At 41.1% G+C, this 21642-nt stretch overlaps 5 protein-coding genes across 15 annotated transcripts in view; 2 read left to right on the top strand and 3 right to left on the bottom strand.

Annotated features, from left to right (window-relative positions):
* Positions 1-10511, bottom strand: part of LOC114652414 (tripartite motif-containing protein 16-like) — a 1097043-nt gene extending 1086532 nt beyond the window's left edge. Inside the window, exons 1-3 of the mRNA XM_051927927.1 lie at positions 9933-10511; positions 2413-2508; positions 776-1009 (exon numbers count right to left, since the gene is read on the bottom strand). Coding sequence (XP_051783887.1) covers positions 776-1009; positions 2413-2508; positions 9933-10511 — 909 coding nt within the window. The remainder of the gene's footprint in view (positions 1-775; positions 1010-2412; positions 2509-9932) is intronic.
* LOC114652512 (tripartite motif-containing protein 16-like) overlaps positions 1-21642 on the bottom strand; it is a 979029-nt gene that overhangs the window by 228448 nt on the left and 728939 nt on the right. The gene's annotated exons all lie outside the window — the stretch shown is intronic.
* LOC114641503 (tripartite motif-containing protein 16-like) overlaps positions 1-21642 on the top strand; it is a 1283323-nt gene that overhangs the window by 689372 nt on the left and 572309 nt on the right. The gene's annotated exons all lie outside the window — the stretch shown is intronic.
* LOC114652539 (tripartite motif-containing protein 16-like) overlaps positions 1-21642 on the top strand; it is an 837738-nt gene that overhangs the window by 569650 nt on the left and 246446 nt on the right. The window lies entirely within an intron of this gene.
* The window catches only part of LOC114652524 (tripartite motif-containing protein 16-like), a 538688-nt gene that overhangs the window by 404537 nt on the left and 112509 nt on the right, over positions 1-21642 (bottom strand). The window lies entirely within an intron of this gene.

The following is a 21642-nucleotide window of genomic DNA, read 5'->3' as shown; positions in this document are numbered from 1 at the left end:
GAGTCAGCGGCCATCAGCAGGTCATTGGTGATTTTAACCAGGGCTGTCTCTGTGCTGTGAAACAGACGAAAGCCACACTGAAATTGTTCAAACAAATGATTATCAGTGAGATGAGAGTCAACCTGCACGGCAACAGTTTTCCAAGTGTTTATTAAAGGAAAGGTAAATTTGAGATTGTATAATATTTATTTAGATTGTAGGGATCCACACCAGATTTCTTCAGAATTGGAGTTATCACAGCAGTGTTAAGAGATAAAGGAACAAGACCAGAGATAAGGGAAGAATGTGTGATGTTAGTTATTAGAGAGGAAAGAGAAATCAGTTGGAACTGGAGCCAGCTGACAGGTAGAGGGCTTGGATTTTCTAATAATATCAGATATTTCAACTACAGTTGGGAGTTTAAAAATAGTAAGAAAAGAAGAAGAAGGGGGATCATAAAATGTTCCATGTACAGAGTTTACATGAAAAGTCAACTGCTGGTGGATATTTCCAATCTTCATATTTAAAAAGGTCATGAAAGTGTTACATTGATCAGTGCAGTTAAATTGAGGTGGGAAGTTGTCAAGAGGTCATAGGATGTTGTTTGAAGGCCGCAGATAAAGGCAGGAACTTTGAGAGTTTTGTGTAAATTAGGGAAATATTAGGCAAACTTGAAATTGGGCTGAATGGCCTGTTATTGCCATTTGTAAAAACTCCTCAGCTCTCTTCATTTTGATGTTTGTCACGTCCCACACATCCCAATCTGATCAGACTTCCCGTGAAGTGTCACTCTCACCTGTAGGAAGTGGAGATGGTCCTTGGTCTCTGAAAGCTCCTTCAGCTCAACTTCTCTCCTCTTCAACTCCTCAATCTCCTTCTCCAGTTGCTCCATGACTCCTTCAGCCTTCTCCATTTCTCTCTTTTCTTGTTCTCTGATCTTCTCAGCCAGTTTTTTGTTGGCTTCCTCAATGCACTGTATCAGAGCAGTGAAGTTCTTATCATGTTCCTCCATCACTCTTTCCACAGAGAGCTGATTGGAAATGAGGAAAACATAAAATTGAGTCACCAAATTAAAAAAAAAACAGTCCTAAGACACTTTTGTTGGTATTCTGATGTAGTGATGGATAATTTGAATTAGGATAAGGGCCATAGCAGACCCTTGGTACTCTGTGTAGCAGTATATTCTATAGGCACCTGAAAGACCGTATGGAATGTGCATCTTAATAAGGGGTTCTGTATGATCTATGAGAGTCATTGGCAGGACAGCTCTATTGTCCTGTGCAGACTCTGGTAGTGTCACAGAGGTGTGTCTTTAAAAAAGCCTCTCCTGGTCATCCTGGGATTGAGAGTTCAGAAGAAGAAGAAGAAGAAGAAGAAGAAGAAGAAGAATTGGTATTGTGGAGAAAAGCTGATCTGTTGTAATTTAATTACATTAATGGTGTCTTTGCTTATTAACCTTCACCCAGCTGTATTCAGTTGTAATCCTCAGAGTTGTGAGTCTTTATATTTCAGGTTGCTGCATTTCCATTTCCTTTATTTAACTTTTCATGATTACTAATAACTGCTACTGTGACTTTTATTTGCATGGCTCACCCAAGTGTCATTATGGTGAAGGTTAGTGTGCAGATGGGTCACATTCAGATGTACAGTAAATGTAGGGTATGAGGTGCACACTGTCCAGGATCATCAACCCCAAAGCTGGAGGTGTTCAGCTGTTTTCAGGACCTTGCTGAGCTGCAGTGTGAATCTGATATCTCTGAGACAGTAGGCAGGGATGAGGAGCCCTAAAAGTAGTCATAGTCAGGGATTCAGGTATTATGGGAATTGAGATGAAGTTTTGCTCCAGATAAAGAGTCTCACATGTTGTGTTGCCTTCTGTGTACACAGATAGAAAACCTTTGTAGATATCTGAATAGACTCCTGGCCAGAGCAGTGAAGGATCCAAAGGTCATCATCAAGCTTGTCTAGCTGTCATTGTACAATCAAAATATGGAGATCAGACTGTCAGTTCTGCAGGGCAAAGAGTTGGGTGCAAAGCTTAGAAGAAGAACTGACAAAGTGGTCAACTCAGGATTTCCACCTGTGCCACACACCGGTACACATGGGGAGTTGTGTATTAAGATTAGAAGGCTTAATGCACAACTGAACATCAGAACATCAGCACCAGTCTTCATTATGAGTTATTGTTAGGGGGAGTTAAGTAATCTTTAAGTGTTGGAATGAGAAACCTGAGGACATTAAGATGTTGGTGTCTGAATTCCTAATGACTAAAACATGAAATGCTGTCAGCAGTGAAATGCAATGAAGGACACAATAAACCATCTTCTCTCCTTCTCCATCTCCCTGTCCTCACACATCATTAACAGAAACTCTCTCAACCCTTTTAGTTTTTTTCCTCTTTTTCATATGAAGTGTTGTCTTAATTCCACTCACCTTCATCTGTTCTATTGTCTTCCTCATCTCCTTCAGTTTCATCTCTTTCTTCCCAAGTCTCCTCCTGATTTCACTCAGTGTCACCTCCAGCTGTTTCTGTTTGGACACACAAAAGGACACATGGGGTCTCATCAGAATTCACTTCCACTTTTGGTGTCATTCTGAGTGCATAAATTTGTACAACACATTTGTTTCACATTCCATGACACAACATACTTTTTCTGTCACACTTGTCTTCATATTGACACAGTAGGTGACAAACAAATATTTAATAAAAAAGCATTATAATACAAAAGATTTGAAAGAAAGGTTTAATTTAACATTTCAATTCAAGATGAAGTTTGGGCTTGAAGAGTGAATCAAATAAAGGAGACAGTCTGAAGGCTCACTGGTGTACGAGTCAGTCCTTGAGATTGAGAGAACATCACATTGACAACCAGGATATCAGAGCTTCACACATAAAAACTGAAGAAACCTGCAAACCCAGGAGACCTCGGATGGCTAAGGACTGCAATTGTAGGACCACCAAGGCCATTGCAGAGTTCAGACTTGTGAGAACATTGTCAAGTGTTTGGTCATTTTATGGAGTCAAGTGAGATAACTGAGGCAGAGAAGACATGAGTGAGTCTGAGGAGTTCAGTAAAAAGTTAAATCTGAAGAGAAGTTTAATGAGCTCAGAGAAATCTGACAATTAACCAAAGGAGTCACTAATAGAAAAACTTAAACAAAACATTATAACTGAAATGTGTGAGAGCAAGGAGCAGACAAGGTGAAGGTAAGACATTTAAAATATTTGGGTTCAACAGTCCAAACCAATGGAGAGAATGGAAGAGTGGTGAAGAAGAGAGTACAGGCAGGGTGGACTGGGTGAAGAAGAGTGTCAGGACTGATTTGTGATAGAAGAGTATCTGCAAGAGTGAAAAGGAAGGTCTAGAAGATGGTGGTGAGACCAGCTATGCTGTATGGTTTGGAGATGGTGTCAGTGACCAGAAAACAGGAGACAGAGCTGGAAGTGACAGAGTTGAGGATGCTACAATTGTCACTTGGAGTAATGAGGGTATCCAGGGTTAGGAACGAGTATATCGGGGGGACAACACATATATGACAGATTGATGATCAAGTGAGAGAGGTGAGATTGAGATGGGTTGAGCAGAGGAGAGATGAGGGACACATCAGGAAAAGAATGATGAGGATGGAACTGCCAGGCAAGAGGAAAAGAGGAAGGCCAAAGAGGAGGTTTATGGATGTGGTGAGGGAGGACATGAAGGCAGTCAGTGTGGCAGAAAATGATGTGAAAGACATGGAGAGATGGAGATGGATGATCCACTGAGGCAACCCCTAAATGGGAGCAGCTGAAACATAAAGAAGATATAACTGACGCTGGTGGGTGCAGAACCGTGCTGTATCAGTGCATGATCTCTTCATAGAGGGGCTGGACAACATTAACAATTTAATTGTATGAGTAAGAAGGCAAGTAAAAGTAAACAAACTCAGATTTCAATAATGAAAATGAGAAAACAAGGTGCAACATGGTGGGCTGCTTTATGGTTTGTTAGGCAAATGGCTTGGCTATTTTACAGGGAGGCGCAGATCCAGTTGTCATTGTCAACGTCACAGTAAGTGACAAAAGTAAGAGCAGGCTGGCAATTGTGTAAGAAAAGAGTAAAGATGGAGGAGCTAAGATTAGGAGTAGAAGAAACCCGGTGGTCTTATCAGAAGTGCTGTCTGTGACACAAGACACTCCTGGGAGGATGGGAAAGATCAGAGAGTTTAACATGAAGCTCACATTGGGTTTAAGATGGAGGGGCACAGGGCTAAGGGGCATCAGGGGGATTTTTACAGCAGATGGCAGCTGCAGCACCTGGCGTGGGTTACACTGGAACAAAGAGCACTGATGTTTAGGGGGTCAGTCATTCACAAGGAGTTTAAGAAGTCCGGGGTTACACACTCATGAAGAGAAACAGGCAGAGATGTTAATAAGAATAAGGGATAAGCTGGGGTGGATATTAATATGAAAGTCAACAAAGTAGAAATATATACTAATACACAAAACAAATCATATAGTTTAAAGAGAAATACATTAATATAATATGAACAGAAAATAACATCAAAATCACAATAGTACAATATTTATAAATATGAAATAGTAAAACAACATCAATACAGTGATGAATGAGCCAATGAACAAGAGAGACGTAACAAATCTTAAATTGTTTAAAGGAGTGAGCGTCTGGGCATATAATCAGTTAGACAAGAAGCTGAAATAAAACTGCAGAAGAGTAAAAGAAATCAGAAATAATAAGAAGATGCGAGTCTGTGCTGAAGAACACTGATGAAAGTGTGACAAATGGAGATCTGCGGGTATCGGGTGAGTTAGATTGGGCAGATCAGTCCACTCACTTCACGTCTACATCAGTGGGGAAGAAACATTTCAACAGACTTCAAATATCAAACTCTTCCAAAAAAACGGCAAATGCGCATCAAGTGCAGAAAAACATATCCTTCAGGGCAATGAGATCAATTTTCTAAAAAAAAATAAATAGAATAAAAAAATAAGAGGTGACGAGAACTAAATTTCTGCAAATAAGAAGTAAACATCACAACCAACATAACAACGCGTAACGTGGAAAATGGAAAAGTGAAATAAGAACAAAAGAAAAAAGAGACAGAAAAGCAAATAAAAGAGGATAATTTAATGAATGATGAGAACTGAACGGTGACAGGAGGACTCACCTCGTAATTTTAACTGACACTAAAGCAGCACAGGAGGAAAACCTGAGAATAGAATCAAACTACTGACTGGAAAACAAAAACATAACAGTAATAAATTAAAAGATTTAATACATAATAGTAAGTTACAAAAGAGTGAAAGTGAACAAAAATAACATGAGTGTGAGTTTACAAAGGGCCAGGCTAAAAAGTCCACGTAGTAGAACAGGATGTGAGAATAATAAAAATGTTAAAGGTAACTTTAAAATGTCTAATCTGCAGGAGATAAATCAAAATAAAATTGGCAATACATTTTAAATAGGAGATCTAAATACTCAAGGAAGAAAAGGAAACAAAAGAATGTCAGTTATATGGAGGAACACATAAATATGATGTGACTGAAGGAAATGAAACCTGGCTAAAGCCCAGGGGTGAGGATGAGGAGAACAGAAATGGATACCCAAGATTTAGAAATGACAGTGTGTGTTGGTGGTCTACAATTAAATTAAGGACGGACTTAAATAACCTACTGCTTCAAATCTGAACCTGTAGTGAGGGTACATGGGTTTGACTAATGATCATCAAGGGTACAGGCCTGACATTAGGAGTGGGCTACAGACCACCAGATACAGATAAGAGTGTCAAACAGGCATAAACAGGTTTAAATGGCTGAGGCCCCACTTACTGTACGTATCTGAACTTATCTGCACATTCACACCAAGTGCACATTAAGATCTCGTGATTTCAGTCTTCTAAACAGTCCAAGGATTAATAAAACAACAAAGGGGGTTTGAGCTTTACGCTGTGGGGTCTCAAATCTGTGGACTGATCTGCCTGCTCATATAAGAGATGCCACTTCACTCTCAGGCTGAGGACTCACCACTTTAGCCTGGCATAGCTGGTAGGGCTGACTGTTAGCTGTGCTTATTATGTCTCTGTTAGTCATTTGTATAAAAGTGTTAGCTAATATAATCATCATGAACTCTTACTAAACCTTCTCTATTCTGTTTTCTCTTCTCATTTCAGTATTCTGCTCTTCCACTTCTCCCCTGCCAAGCTGTTTAGTAGCCCATGACTGGGACACCTGAGGTATTGGAGCCTTGGAATCAAAGAGTTAAAGGACTGATTAGCCTGCCCAGCACAGACATGTCCGGTAGAAAGACCACCAGGAGGTGGATGGCCAGTAGGCTGAGGTCTTCAGACGTGTCACCTTCTCTGACTTTACGTCATACAAATGGCCATCAACCCTCCACAGGTTTATTTTCTGCAGGATGCTGATGATTGGAGTTTCTGATTTCCTCTTCTATTCTGTTAGCTGGCCACGTCTCAATGATGATATTAATGGACGTGTCCTGTTTGATCCTTTTGTGTTACTCAGTTGAAGTTGTTTAGTTAATTGTGTTTTTAAACTAATCTTTATTTTTATGTGTGTACCTGTTGTAATTTATAAAGTGTGTGACTGCATTTTAACTGTCAACGTGTCTCCAGTGACTTGAGCCTGTAGCAATGCGCACAATACAACAATATTGCAAACTGAAAAAACATCTGCAAGTTTTTAATATTTTGAAAAATGTAAGTTTAGAGGGGATATGATAATAATGGTGGAGTTTACTTATCAAAATATTAACTGGGAAACCTTATAAACCTTATTAAACATGACACACAGACAGGTCATCAGTGTAATTTCTGACTGTTTATTAACACAGAATGTTGAAACACCAAAGAGAGAAGAAACAGCCTGTCCAGAGTCTTTATTGTGTGATTATCAGGACAGAATTCAGTGGTAGCGGCTGTCCATCTGCTGGGATCGAATGATCAGAAGAATCGCATCATGTGGACTGGAAGGTGTAAAGAAAATCTAACACTGGTCAATTCTAGTGAAGCAAATGTGACTATTCTAAAAGAGACCAACTGGTAGACAGTCGAGGGGCAGGGTGTTTGGTTTAAAAGCAGGGCATATAAGGCAGGAAAAGTCGACAAATATGGGAACATTACGGAATTTTAAAAGAGCTGTAATGTGGATGAACAATGTTGGGTGTGGATCTGTGACAGAGAGCAGCATGAAGACATTTTTTTTCATTATGAAGTCTTTTATCTCTGACTGCTTCTGGAAATGAACAGTTAAGGGTTCAATAGCAACTACCAAAACCATTGGTGATAATGGACATCCCTGTCTGGTTCCACATTCTAAACTGAGAGAGTCACAATGGATCTTATTTATACAAACCAAGACTTCTGAACTACAGTACAGTAACTTACGCCAAACACAACCCCAGATCTGTACACTTCAGTACACAGATATCCTCATTCAACTTGGTCAAAAGCTTCTTCCTCATCCAAACACGACAGAACCTTTGGAAACTCAGGCACTTTTGGGTGAATATATTAAATTAAACAACAGAATTTCTAGGCGCAGCCAGGGCGTTGAGGGGGTCCGGTTTGGTGGGCTCAGGATTGGGTCACTGCTTTTTGCAGATGATGTTGTCCTGTTTGCTTCATCAGGCCGTGATCTTCAGCTCTCTCTGGATCGGTTCGCAGCCGAGTGTGAAGCGGCTGGGATGAGAATCAGCACCTCCAAATCCGAGACCATGGTCCTCAGCCGGAAAAGGGTGGAGTGCCCTCTCAGGGTTGGTAGCGAGATCCTGCCCCAAGTGGAGGAGTTCAAGTATCTCGGGGTCTTGTTCACGAGTGAGGGAAGAATGGAGCGCGAGATCGACAGGCGGATCGGTGCGGCATCCGCAGTAATGTGGGCTCTGCATCGGTCTGTCGTGGTGAAAAAGGAGCTGAGCCTCAAGGCGAAGCTCTCAATTTACCAGTCGATCTATGTTCCTACCCTCACCTATGGTCATGAGCTATGGGTAATGACCGAAAGAACGAGATCGCGAATACAAGCGGCTGAAATGTGTTTCCTCCGCAGGGTGTCTGGGCTTTCCCTTAAAGATAGGGTGAGAAGCTCAGTCATCCGGGAGGGGCTCAGAGTAGAGCCGCTGCTCCTCCGCATCGAGAGGAGTCAGATGAGGTGGCTCGGGCACCTGATCAGGATGCCTCCTGGACGCCTCCCTGGTGAGGTGTTCCGGGCACGTCCAACTGGGAGGAGGCCCTGGGGAAGACCCAGGACACGCTGGAGGGACTATGTCTCTCGTCTGGCCTGGGAACGCCTTGGGATTCTCCCGGAAGAGCTAGAAGAAGTGGCTGGGGAGAGGGAAGTCTGGGCATCTCTGCTCAAGCTGCTGCCCCCGCGACCCGACCTCGGATAAGCGGGAGACAATGGATGGATGGATGGATGTTTAATTTTGCAGCATCTCAGGAACTGACTTAATAAATGAGCTAACAGTCAAATAATAAATGACATAACAGACCAGGAATGAAAATCAGATCCTCCACTGTGGTCCCTCTATTACTTAAGTGATTCACATCAAATTATAAAACAGAAAAACAGCTCATAAATACCCTGTTTAAAATGTTGCTTTCTCTTTTGCACTTTTGATTAACAACATTTTACTGAGAGCAGAATCAGTGGGCCTGGCCTGTTAAACTAGAATCCTTTGACTTCATAAATGAAGAAATGTCAGTCAATCAAGTGGCCTTGGACCAGTTTATGTGAGGAGCTACACAGGACTTCTAAACATGTGGGTGACTCTTCTGAGGTGCTGATATTCAAGTGAAACAGAAGTAAGACAAGCAGCACATGAAACTGAGCAGAGGAGAGCAGCCATGGGCATCCCAGGACTTCAGGACAAGGCTAACTGAGACAGACTCAGAGAGCTAAACCTGTTTAGTGTGAGCAGAGGAGACAGCGTGAGGACCTCATCCAGGTCTTTAAAATCCTCAAAGGCATCGATAAAGCAGACCAGAGGCATTCTTTAGGCTTAAGGATGAATCACACACTCAAGGACATCACTGGACATTAAGTGGACATGTGTTTAATACTGAAGTCAGGAAGCAATTCTTTACACAAAGAGTTGTAGGACTGTGGAGCAAACTACTGAGACATGGAGGTGAAGCAGAAACCCTGAGAACCTTTAAGAAGAATCTGGATGAGATATCAGGGCAGCTTAGCTATTAGATAAACAAAAGGGCTTGATGGACTGAATGTACTCCTTTTGTTTGTCACATTTCTTATGTTCTGCTGTTAATTTTAAGACCATCTGGGCCGTAGTCCTTATTCACAACTGATCATGTAGTGTGGATGGTGGGTTTATATTTTCACATACAGTATATTTGGAAATAGACACATTTAATAAATATTTTCAACAACTGCTGGACTTGGTGGGTTTCTTTGCAAACTGGTAAAGGTCAGAGTCCATTTCACAATCATACAGTGTGATTATCACTCAATGAGTTGATTAAATGAAATTATGTCTGATCACTAATTAGGCACAGAATTACTGAAATACGCAATTAATTGAGAACATCTTTACTAAAAAGCCACTTAAACATTATGTGTTTTGTAAGAATTTTAGATCTAATCCCAAACATCAATATTAACTGACATGTGAGTGTAACGTGTCTATTAGAGAGGCCTGAGGTACTCGAGACACAAGTGATCAGAACACAAAGAACCTCCGCTCAGTTTAATGAGAGCACTCCGCTCACTCGACTGTCCATGGATCACACTGGGTATCTCATCCTGGACTGTTTCATGTCTTCCACCCAGTCTCACCAGGACAGGCTCCAGCTCCCTGCTGTCCTATACAAGCAAACTGAGACTCCTCAACATGAAGGAATAGATTTCTGTGCCAAACTACATTTAAATATCACTTAACTCCTTATTTTTATTGAGCTTCCATTAAACACTAAACTCCACTCACCTGTTTTCCTCCTCTTTCTGTCTCCAGCTCAACCTTTTCATGACCATCATGTTCAGTCATTCCACACATCAAGCAGATACACGTCTCATCAGTTTTACAAAACATCTCCATACTTTTCTGATGTTTTGCACAGAGTTTCTCCTTCAGATTTCTATCAGGATCGACCAGCTTGTGGTGTTTCAGGGCCGCTACTTCATAGTGAGGCTGCAGGTGAGTCTGACAGTAGGAGGCCATGCAGGTTAGACAGGACTTCAACACTCTGATCTTCATCCCAGTACAGAAGTCACACTCCACGTCTCCAGGGCTGGCATATTTCTGAGATGGTTGAGGCCTGAGTGCCGTCTTCTTTATTTTCTTCATGACCTCATTCAGCAGAGTGTTTCTGTTGAGCTCAGGCCTTGTGGTGAAGGTGTGTCTGCACTGAGGGCAGCTGTACTCTTGGCTCTGATCCCAGCAGTCTGTGAGGCACTTTAGACAGAAACTGTGACCACAGGGGATAGTGACGGGGTCAGTCAGGGTGTCCAGACACACCGAGCAGGTGAACTCATCCTTTAATCCACAGAGCTGCGCTTCAGCCATCGTCTGAGGAGAGGCAGGTAGGGAGAATCAGTCAGACAAACAAGGGAGTGACTTGTGAAGAAATCAAAGTGAAAGTTTGTCTGAGCTCAGTGAGAAGGAGGAGATTTAAAGAGAAAGCTGAGAGCTGACACACTCTAAAAAGAGATAAAGGGCTCTTTTTAATTTAAGGTAATTTTAGAAGTTGTAATGAACTATATTAATATGTTTGTTCACCTAACATAATTTTTTGCCTTACTTTAAATTGAAAAACCTTGCTGTCGCTTAATGTAACTTCTTCTATTTAGTCTAAAGCAAAAAATCGCTTTGGAGACTTTGCCGACTCCAACCCCTGTGATGTCACGTCCGGGCTCGCACCAATGGCAGAAGACCTACATGAGCCCAACCCCTTTGACTTCACTTCCTGTCTCCCTCTTTAAAAGCCTCCACCTATTCCCTATTCCCTCAGTTCTGTTTGGACTCGGTTTTGTGCACAGCAGTGCTGAATTATTTTGAAAAGCAACTTTGCAGCCAGGAAACCAAATTATACGGGTGGCTGCCCCAAACCTTTATATGACTCTGCCTCGAGTTTGTGAATATATATATATATATACATTTTATGTATACTATATAATGTTATGTAATGTTCAAAATATAAGGTGTATTTAATATATGTATACAGTGGGGCAAAAAAGTATTTAGTCAGCCACCAATTGTGCAAGTTCTCCCACTTAAAAAGATGAGAGAGGCCTGTAATTTTCGTCATAGGTTTACCTCAACTATGAGAGACAAAATGAGAAAAAAAATCCAGAAAATCACATTGTCTGATTTTTGAAGAATTTATTTGCAAATTATGGTGGAAAAAAAGTATTTGGTCAATAACAAAAGTTCATCTCAATACTTTGTTATATACCCTTTGTTGGCAATGACAGAGGTCAAACGTTTTCTGTAAGTCTTCACAAGGTTTTCACACACTGTTGCTGGTATTTTGGCCCATTCCTCCATGCACATCTCCTCTAGAGCAGTGATGTTTTGGGGCTGTCACTGGGCAACACGGACTTTCAACTCCCTCCAAAGATTTTCTATGAGGTTGAGATCTGGAGACTGGCTAGGCCACTCCAGGACCTTGAAATGCTTCTTACGAAGCCACTCCTTCGTTAACCGGGCGGTGTGTTTGGGATCATTGTCATGATGAAAGACCCAGCCACGTTTCATCTTCAATGCCCTTGCTGATGGAAGGAGGTTTTCACTCAAAATCTGACGATACATGGCCCCATTCATTCTTTCCTTTACACGGATCAGTCGTCGTGGTCCCTTTGCAGAAAAACAGCCCCAAAGCATGATGTTTCCACCCCCATGCTTTACAGTAGGTATGGTGTTCTTTGGATGCAACTCAGCATTCTTTCTCCTCCAAACACGACGAGTAGAGTTTTTACCAAAAAAATCTTCTGGATCATCCAAATGCTCTCTAGCAAACTTCAGACGGGCCTGCACATGTACTGGCTTAAGCAGGGGGACACGTCTGGCACTGCAGGATTTGAGTCCCTGGTGGCGTAGTGTGTTACTGATGGTAGCCTTTGTTACTTTGGTCCCAGCTCTCTGCAGGCCATTCACTAGGTCCCCCCGTGTGGTTCTGGGATTTTTGCTCACCGTTCTTGTGATCATTTTGACCCCACGGGGTGAGATCTTGCGTGGAGCCCCAGATCGAGGGAGATTATCAGTGGTCTTGTATGTCTTCCATTTTCTAATAATTGCTCCCACAGTTGATTTCTTCACACCAAGCTGTTTACCTATTGCAGATTCAGTCTTCCCAGCCTGGTGCAGGTCTACAATTTTGTTTCTGGTGTCCTTTGACAGCTCTTTGGTCTTGGCCATAGTGGAGTTTGGAGTGTGACTGTTTGAGGTTGTGGACAGGTGTCTTTTATATTGATAACGAGTTCAAACAGGTGCCATTAATACAGGTGACGAGTGGAGGACAGAGGAGCCGCTTACAGAAGAAGTTACAGGTCTGTGAGAGCCAGAAATCTTGCTTGTTTGTAGGTGACCAAATACTTATTTTCCACCCTAATTTGCAAATAAATTCTTTAAAAATCAGACAATGTGATTTTCTGGATTTTTTTTTTCTCATAGTTGAGGTATACCTATGATGAAAATTATAGGCCTCTCTCATCTTTTTAAGTGGGAGAACTTGCACAATTGGTGGCTGACTAAATACTGTTTTGCCCCACTGTATATAATTATTTCAAATAGATATTTTATGTATAATTTATAAACAGCTTATAAAATATATTGTTTATTTAATATGTATATATATGTATTTTTGTGAAATGTTTGTTCTGAATATTTACAGAAAAAACATGTTCAAGGAATGACCAAAAACTTGATTTTTGTGTTGCAAATATTCAATAATAAATCTAAAAGATTTTTGCTATAGCTGGTTCAGTAACATTCACCACCATTAGATCAGTTTAAAAACATGTTTCATGTTTGAAGGCACTGAACAAAATGTAGCACTAATTTTAAAATAAATTTGCTTCCATTGTTTAAAGCAAAACATTGTTGTGGTTTGTTTTATTAAAAACAATTTCACCCCTGACAAACAGTGAATTCAACACCATATAAAGAACATATTTAGATGAGTCCAATTAAGAATGTAAGTTGGCATTACAGTGAATACAATAATGGACAAAATTTTTTTTTGAGTTCATCCATCCATTATCCAACCCGCTATATCCTAACTACAGGGTGACGGGGGTCTGCTGGAGCCAATCCCAGCCATCACAGGGCGCAAGGCAGGAAACAAACCCCGGGCATGCAGGGCGCCAGCCCACTGCAGTTAATTTGAGTTTTTAAAGAAATTTGGTTTGAGCTAAATACATTTTTTGCTTTTACTCAAGTTTTTAAAAAGGTTAAAACAAACTGAAATGAATTAAGTTTACTCAAATACTTATTAAAATTTGAAACAAATCAATTAAATTGCTTGTAGCCTTGTGAAGTAATTTATTTAGGTTGATCCAACAAAACATTTTTTACAGTGCAGAGAGAACATCTGAGGAGACACTGAGGGTGAACAGTTAATGTAAGACAGGAGCCCAGAGAGTGAAGACCACAAAGTGAGAGAAGAGATGACCTGTCACAGGGGGTCTGCTAAAGATTAATTCACGTCAGTATTTCTTATTTATTTATTACACACTGCAGTCCACTTTAGACAGACTCAGATCTCAGTACACATTTACAAATGAAATAAAATGAAAATAAAACACAACACATCAATCACCATAAACAGATTTGTAATGTGACGGCCTGGCAGCCCTCAGCAGACCGAGACAGAGAGCTCTTAAACTGAGGATTCATTCTACTCATCCTGGTGCTCTTTATTAAGCACAATTTCCATCCCATAGTAAGTTCTCTTCTCTAACTTATCAAAGTTATAGGAATGTTAGGAGGAAAAGAACCAATTGATTGATGTTAATCTGTCTAATAACTCATAACCAGTTGTGCCTTTTGTTAATGTTAGTAATTCATTTTATTATTCAGTGAAGCTCACACTTTATTTTCCTGTTAGACTTTCATCAACATAAGCAAAGTCCCTCATTTTAAGAAACAGAATAATCCATCCATCCATCCATTCATTTCCCAACCTGCTTTACACAGTCCAGGGCTCTGGGGAAACTGGAGCCTACCTAGGTAACCATTGAGGGCAGTCAGGAACAACCTCTGGACAGGATGATAGTCCATCACAAGGTGAACACATTCACACACACACAGACACACACACACTATGACCATTTTACAGTTTATGTGTATGTGTGAGTTGCCCCTGCCAAGAACAGGCTTCCTTTTCAGAGTTTGTTGGTTTGTTGGTGTGGTATGTGGACTGTAGTGCTGTGGATCACAAGTTACTACAGAGGACTGCTAAGACAGCTGAGGACGGACTTCATCAGTGTGTCTCTGCACTCCATACAAGACACCTACAGCACACACAACCTCCTCAAGACATCCAGCATTGTGGCTGACCCCTCACACCCAGCACATGGGGTCTTTGAGCTCCTGACATCAAGTAGATGGGTATTGCAGTATCTGAGTCAGATCATCCAGACTGTGTGACAGTTTCCCCCCCCCCCCATGCTTTCTGACTTTTTAATGCTTTAACCCTCCCCAACTACTATCAGTTGAACTGTGAACTGTGGACATCAGGATGAGACAGGAATGTCATTGAAATGAGGACAAGGACAACAGCAGAGCTGGTCTTGATGTTGAGGGCAACAGACCCAAAGTAACAAAAACGTTTTTGATTTGCTCATTAACTTTAAAACGAGATTCTGACCTGAATCACAGCCAATGTGCAGATGTGACTTGTATGTGAGTGACCACAGAGACCAATGGCTTTAAGAGATCAGAGAGCAGAAACTGACAAAACACCTGAAGTGAAGAGACAGAGATGAGTACAGCAGCGTTTAGGTCAGCATTAAAGAGCTCATCATGTGATGGCCTGTCTGATGACCGAGTGTTTAAAGGATTAGACATTAGTCACCCATTGGGACAGAAATTTGATCAATGAGGAATGAAATCTGTGATCACAGGACTGCTATCAGAGTGTGCCAAGTCAAAGAAGGAAAAGACAGACAGGATGAATGTGGAAGAATAATTTAAGGGTAACATAGCATTCATCTTAAAGAAATAGCATAAAGAGTTAATAAATGTCAGAAACCTGTTCAGGCACACCAGGAAACCAGATAAAGGTCAAGTGAACAACAAAATGTACACTGAAATATAAGAAATGGTTTAGGAAAAATACTTAGATGGTCAAGTAAATAAAGAATGTACCAGAAGAAAGGTTGATGTAATATACAAAATGTACTGAAAGATGACTAAGAAAACAGTAGATGTCCTATAAATCTTTGGTGAGGCGGCCTTCTGCTGTTATGCACCTAAAATCTGGAATAGCCTGCCAATAGGAATTCACCAGGCTAATACAGTGGAGCACTTTAAAAAACTGCTGAAAACACATTATTTTAACATGGCCTTCTCATAACTTCACTGTAATTTAATCCTGATACTCTGTATATCCAATTCATTATAATAACTATTCATTCAAAATCTGTACTAACCCCTACTCTCTCTTCTGTTTCCTTTTCCGGTGTCCTGTTGGTGGTGGCGTGCACCACCACCATCTACTCTAAGTACCATGATGTTCCAACAATGATGGATGGATTAAAAGCCAGAAGTCTGTATGACCATCAGCATCAAGTGACTCCGTGAAAAACCCGAACTACAAATAGGACTATTTCATTTATGTTAGGTAGAATGCCCAGTGGGGACTGGGTGGTCTCGTGGCCTGGAACCCCTACAGATTTTATTTTTTTCTCCAGCCTTCTGGAGTTTTTTTTTTTTGTTACACCCTAGCCATCGGACCTTACTCCTTTCTATGTTAACTAATGTTGTCTTATTTTAATTTCTTATTTTGTCTTTTATTTTTCTTCTCTTCATTAAGTAAAGCACTTTGAGCTACTTTTTGTATGAAAATGTGCTATATAAATAAATGTTGTTGTTGTTGTTGTTAAATGAGAAAGGACAATTGTTATATGCACAACAATTTCAAGGGTGGCGGCAAAACTCAAAGATATAAGAAGAACCAGAACAAGTCTTTTATTTTTTATAAATCATTTGGGTGTAAACCAATGAACCAACCAGAGTGAGATGTATGCATTGATTGACACTGTATGCAAATTCAATAACTTATAAAATGAACCTCTGTTCTTTGTTTCTCTGACTAGGCTGTAATAGACTGCTTTTGAAGAATGCTCCCTCCAAGGCATTTTGCTGAGGATTAATTTAAAGATACAATGAACAGCTTTTCTCCTGCCTGATTACTGATTTGTCCTGTTAGATGTTTCTTTGTGTTAGTAAAATGTTAAACTTCTAGGGCATGAACATATCTCAGTTCTTTATTTATTAAGTTATGTTGCAACAGCACAGACACACAAGCAGCACACTCACCTGATTCACTCAGCTCCTTGAGTTTGTTCATCTTGCCCTTTCTCCTCCTGACACCCTCCTCTCTCATTATCACCCCTCACTCCTTCTCTACTTCTTTCACTTCCTTTTTTACTCCCCTCAGGCTCCAAGAAGATGACAGATTTAGAACTCACAGTCTCCACCTGCTGCTTAGGCCTGTAATACAGGCAGTCAACCAGGACCTTAATCTGCCTGTTTATACAGAATAACGTCAAATGACATGTAACATATTCAGGGGTCCTGAGGGAATTGTGAATTAGGGTTAGATGAAAGTGTTCACAGGTATCAAATGTGATGGGTGCTTTAAATGTTGACAGTGATGATAAAGTTAGTCAGCTGACTAAACTCCTTAAGTCTGGGTGAATTTGACAAACCTGACAACAGGAAGGAGGAGGTGCAATTTAGTGTCTAATGTGACATCAAGTGCCGCAGTAAACTCCATCAGTGTACCTGATACCTGAGTGACCAGTGAGTCCTCATCTTCAGATATTCACAATTTATTCAGAGGTGACAAACCCCTTGAATGACCAATTGGGGGTAAAAAATGTGTGGTGAGAGGACAGCAGTCTAGAGACCTTTGTCACTCGTACAAATGTCTGTCAATAGCTCTTTATACTGAGGTCTTTATAAAGCCTTTCATTTGTGCTGCTCCTGCACCATGGATTTAATTCCAACTAAAATGTGCTCTGATCTTCATCTAAGTCACAGTTCAAAACAAACTGAATCTGACACAAGTAATAACACACAAACTGTTCTATTTTATATGTTCTTATTGAACACATTGAGTCGTCATTAGACAGTGCAGGCTGGACAAAGTAAGTAACTCTGAGTGTTAATGACTTCTCCTAAAGCTAAACGGGGGAAGGTGTTTCATTAAAGAGGATGAAATTAGAAGCCTGGCAACTGACAGTTCTGTTCTCTTCAAGATAAAGTGGTTAATGTGAACTTCATCTCAATCCAAACAAATGTCACAGGATCTTAGAAGACTCATCATAGAAATGTATGAAGCTGGAATAGGCTACAAAAGCATTGCTAAAGACCTGGGTGTTCATCAATCCACAGTAAAAGAAAATGTCTACCAATGGAGAAAATTCAGAACAGTAGTTACTCCCTAGGAGTGGGCATGAGATAACAATCACTCCAACAGCACAAAAGGCAAACCTGAAAGAGGTGCAAAAGAACTCAAGGATAACAGTGAAAGGCCTACAGAGAAGTCTACAGATTGTGAAAGTCATTGTTCATGCACCCACCATCAGAAAGACACTGAACAAGAATGGTGATCATGGAAGAACACCTAGAAAAGGAACCAACTGCTGTCAAAAATAAAAAAAAGAATAATTGCAGCATGTTTTAAGTTTTCTCAGGACCACCTGGGTGTTCCACAATTCTCTTTGGACAATGTTAAATGGACAGATGAGAAAAAAGGCACAAATGCATAATACTAGGTTTGGTGAAAGAGGGCTCTACACACCAACACCAAAGCCTCGTAACAACTGCGACACAAAGTAGAAGGAGAATCATGGATTGGTCCTGTTTTGCTAATTCATGGCCTGGACACAACGTATATATTGAGGGAACAAGGAATTCAAAAGAATATCAAGAAAGGAGTACACAACCTCAAGCCTAAGTGAGGCTGAGTGATGCAACAAGACAATGACCCAAAGAACACAAGTACATCAACTAAAAAATGACTGGTAACGAAGTTAGACCAAGTCAGAGTCCTGACCGTAACACCTATGAGATGCTGCAGAGTGACCTGAAGAGAGCTGTCCATCCAGAAATACTTAGGAACTGAAACAGGTTTGTAGGAATGGATAGTCCATAAGTCATCCTAAACATTATGCAGGTCTTAAAAGCAAGAAAAGGAAATGTTTGGTGAAGGTTGTGGCTGATAAAGGAGGATCAACAATTTATTAAAATCAATGGGTCAGTCAGTTTTGCCAGCCTACACTGTGAACGATAACTCAGTGTGCCTAACAAAGACATGGAAAGTCCAACAGTTTGTGTGTGTTATTAGTTTAGATGTATTGTAGTTGTCTAGAATTGGGACTTAGATAAAGATTATATGACATTTTAGTAGGAAATAATGCAGAAATCTGCCTCACAATGACACACACACCTCATTGGCTACTCAAAGATTAAATCAAACCCAATATTAATGGCGACCCTGACAGTGTCACTCACCCTGCATTCTCATCCCCAGATTCAGTCACATTAGGCCTTCTCCCCAACCATCCTGTGAAATTCATTTTGACACTAAACTACAATACACAAAGAGGACCTGAGCTTATGGAGACATCAGATGACCATTGAAGGGTACTGGTCAGTGGTCACCTGCTGTCAGATGGCTAATTGTTACACTGGAGGCACAACCAAACCCAAACCCTGGATAGAGGGGCTCAGTGAAGGAGGTGTTAAACCTGTGCGGGAGGGTCATTGTGTGTGAGATGCTATAAAATGACAGAGAGCCAGCAGGCCAGTCCAGATACACACCTATTCTGGGGCTGTAGGGGGCGCTGATTACAGTGTGTTTGTTATTGTGATGCACAGAGTACTCAGAATTAGAACATAAACTCCAGGACTTGTCAATATGTCCAAGGCAGCAGTTCAAACCCCATCCTTCCCTACTCATTCCTTTATATGTGACTCCTATCCTCAGAATTTCACCAGTACACTCCACCTTACACACATTTTACAAATGAACTGCAGTAAAATAAAACACAGCATGACCTGCAGCTAAAACACACAACATAATCATGCAATGATAATGGATAAAGACCTGCCTTCTTTGTAAAATTAAAATATTTATAACTACTTAAAGCTACAAATGTAATTAAAAGAAGGTTTTAAAAACATTTATAAATTCAATTGAGTGTCATCAGTCTACACAGTAAAGATTTTTAATTTCAGACTGGCATCTTAAAATGGGCAAACAGAAACAAAAAATTAATGAGACGATTGAGGCCACTGAGACTGAGTGATTCTGAGGAGTTCAGTAAGAAATGAAACGTAAAGGCTGATGAGGAGTTTGATGAGCTCACATGAAATTGGTGGTAAATCATTCATTGATTCACTCATTTTCAACCACTTATACAAGACCAGACTGTGGGGTGACAGTGTTAGCAGTAAGGCCCATACGACCCTTTCCTCAGCCACACTTGCCAACTCAAACTGTGGGATCCTAAGGCATTTCCAGGGCCATCTGGGAAATATAAACCTCTCAGTGAGCCCTGGGTCTTCCACACCACAGTGTCTCCTCTCAAATCGTTGTGCCCATAAAACCTCCATAGAGGCTCGTTCAGGAGGCATCACACAAGATGTCTGAAACACCTTAATTTGCTCCTCTCAATGTATTGGGTCAGCGACTCTACTTCCATCCTCTCCCAGATGTCTGTGCTTCTCAGCATGTCTCTAACAGAGAACCCAGCCATACTACAGCCAAAGCTCATTTCCTCTGCTTGTACCCACCATCTTGTCCTTTCGGTCATTACCCAAAGCTCGTGAGGGCAGGGATGTAGATCAACTGGTAAATGGAGGCTTGATCTTCTGGCTTATGTCCTTCTTCACCACTACAGATCCGTATAGCAACAGAATAACTGTGTTTACCTCCCCTATTTAACTGTCGATCTCAACATTCTTTTTCCATCGCTTGAAGCAGTAACTCACCTTTTACTTGAAGAGGACAGTCCACTTTTTTCCTACTGAAGACCATGACATCAGATTTGGTGATACTGATCCTTATCCCTGCCACTTCACTCTTGGTGACAAACTATCCCAATGCATGCTGACGTTCACAGCAGGATGAAACCAACAGGAACACAAAACCAGTGACAGTGTTTTTCCGAGTATGTGGACACAGCTCTCACTGTGAATATATAGGAACTGAATAGCCCTTATTAAGGACCCTGGAATCCCAGAATTTCCCAGCACCCTCCTCAGAATCCCTAGAGGAACACAGTCATTCACATTCTCAAAGTCCACAAAACACATGTAGACTGATTGGTTTACTCCCAGGCCCCCCAGGATTAAGAGCAAGTCCATTGTTCAAACAGCCTGAATGCAATCAACATTACTCCTTCTGGATGTGAGGTTCCATGACTGAGCGGAGTCTCATTTCTAAAAATAGGGACCACCTCTCTGGTCTGTTATTTCAGGGGCACAAATCTCGATGACCATGTAACACTGAAATTACACATCATTCATGACAGCCCAACAATATCCAAAGCTTTCAGCATTTCTTGGCAGATCTCATCCACCCCAGGGGACTTGCCACTGTGGAGTTCCTTAACTACCTCAATGACCTCCCTCATGGACATGGGTATTGATTCCCCATCAGTTTCTGGCTGTCTCCTCTTCAGACGGCATTTCTGATTGGTTCAGGAGTTCCTCAAAGTGTTCCTTCCACTCCCAGACTACACCCTCAGTATGGGTCAGCTTTTCTCAAACCTTGCTTATAACAGCCTGGGTGAAACCCTGCCTTCCCCTTCTGAGACACCTGATGGTTTGCTAGAACTTCTTTGAGGCTGATCGATAGTCTCTTTCCATGGTCTATCCAAAATCCTCCTACACCTGGGTTTATGCTTCCATGACCACCAAAGTAGTAGACCTTTTGGCCTGTTGGTACCCCTCTGCTGCTTCAGGAGTCTTCCGTGGAAGGCTGATGGCATTCCTTACATCTGGTATCACCCATTGGTTTCTTGTGTTGCCACCTTGAGAGGCACTTATGGCCTTAAGGCAGCAGATGGGTGAAAATCAAATGAGAAAATAGTGAAAACATTTAAAATGCACAATATCTGATATCCAGAGAAATTGGAATTTGGCTGTATTATGGTATAGAAGAGGACCACATTCAGCCTTGATTACTAATGATGAATGAAGTGACAACTGTGAAAGGACTGAGAATTGAAAAGACAATAGAAAAGGTCAATAACGTCAAGCAGGACCTGCAAGACAAATCAAGGGGCTATAGCCCAAGGAAGCAATCTAGAGAATAAGAGAGAGATTATGACAGCCACAACTCAGAGGAGAGGTAAGAAGGGGGCACACTGTCTGGTGGTATCAGCCCCAAGGTGTAGGTGGTAGAAGGGAATGAGGAGCCCAATATGTCAGCTCTAAACCAAATAAAGTTCTCCAGCTG

This window comes from Erpetoichthys calabaricus, chromosome 5 (assembly GCF_900747795.2).
Source record: "Erpetoichthys calabaricus chromosome 5, fErpCal1.3, whole genome shotgun sequence".
Taxonomy (NCBI): domain Eukaryota; kingdom Metazoa; phylum Chordata; class Cladistia; order Polypteriformes; family Polypteridae; genus Erpetoichthys; species Erpetoichthys calabaricus.
The sequence above is the reverse complement of the archived record's forward strand: the minus strand, read 5'-3'. Positions and strand labels throughout refer to the sequence as shown.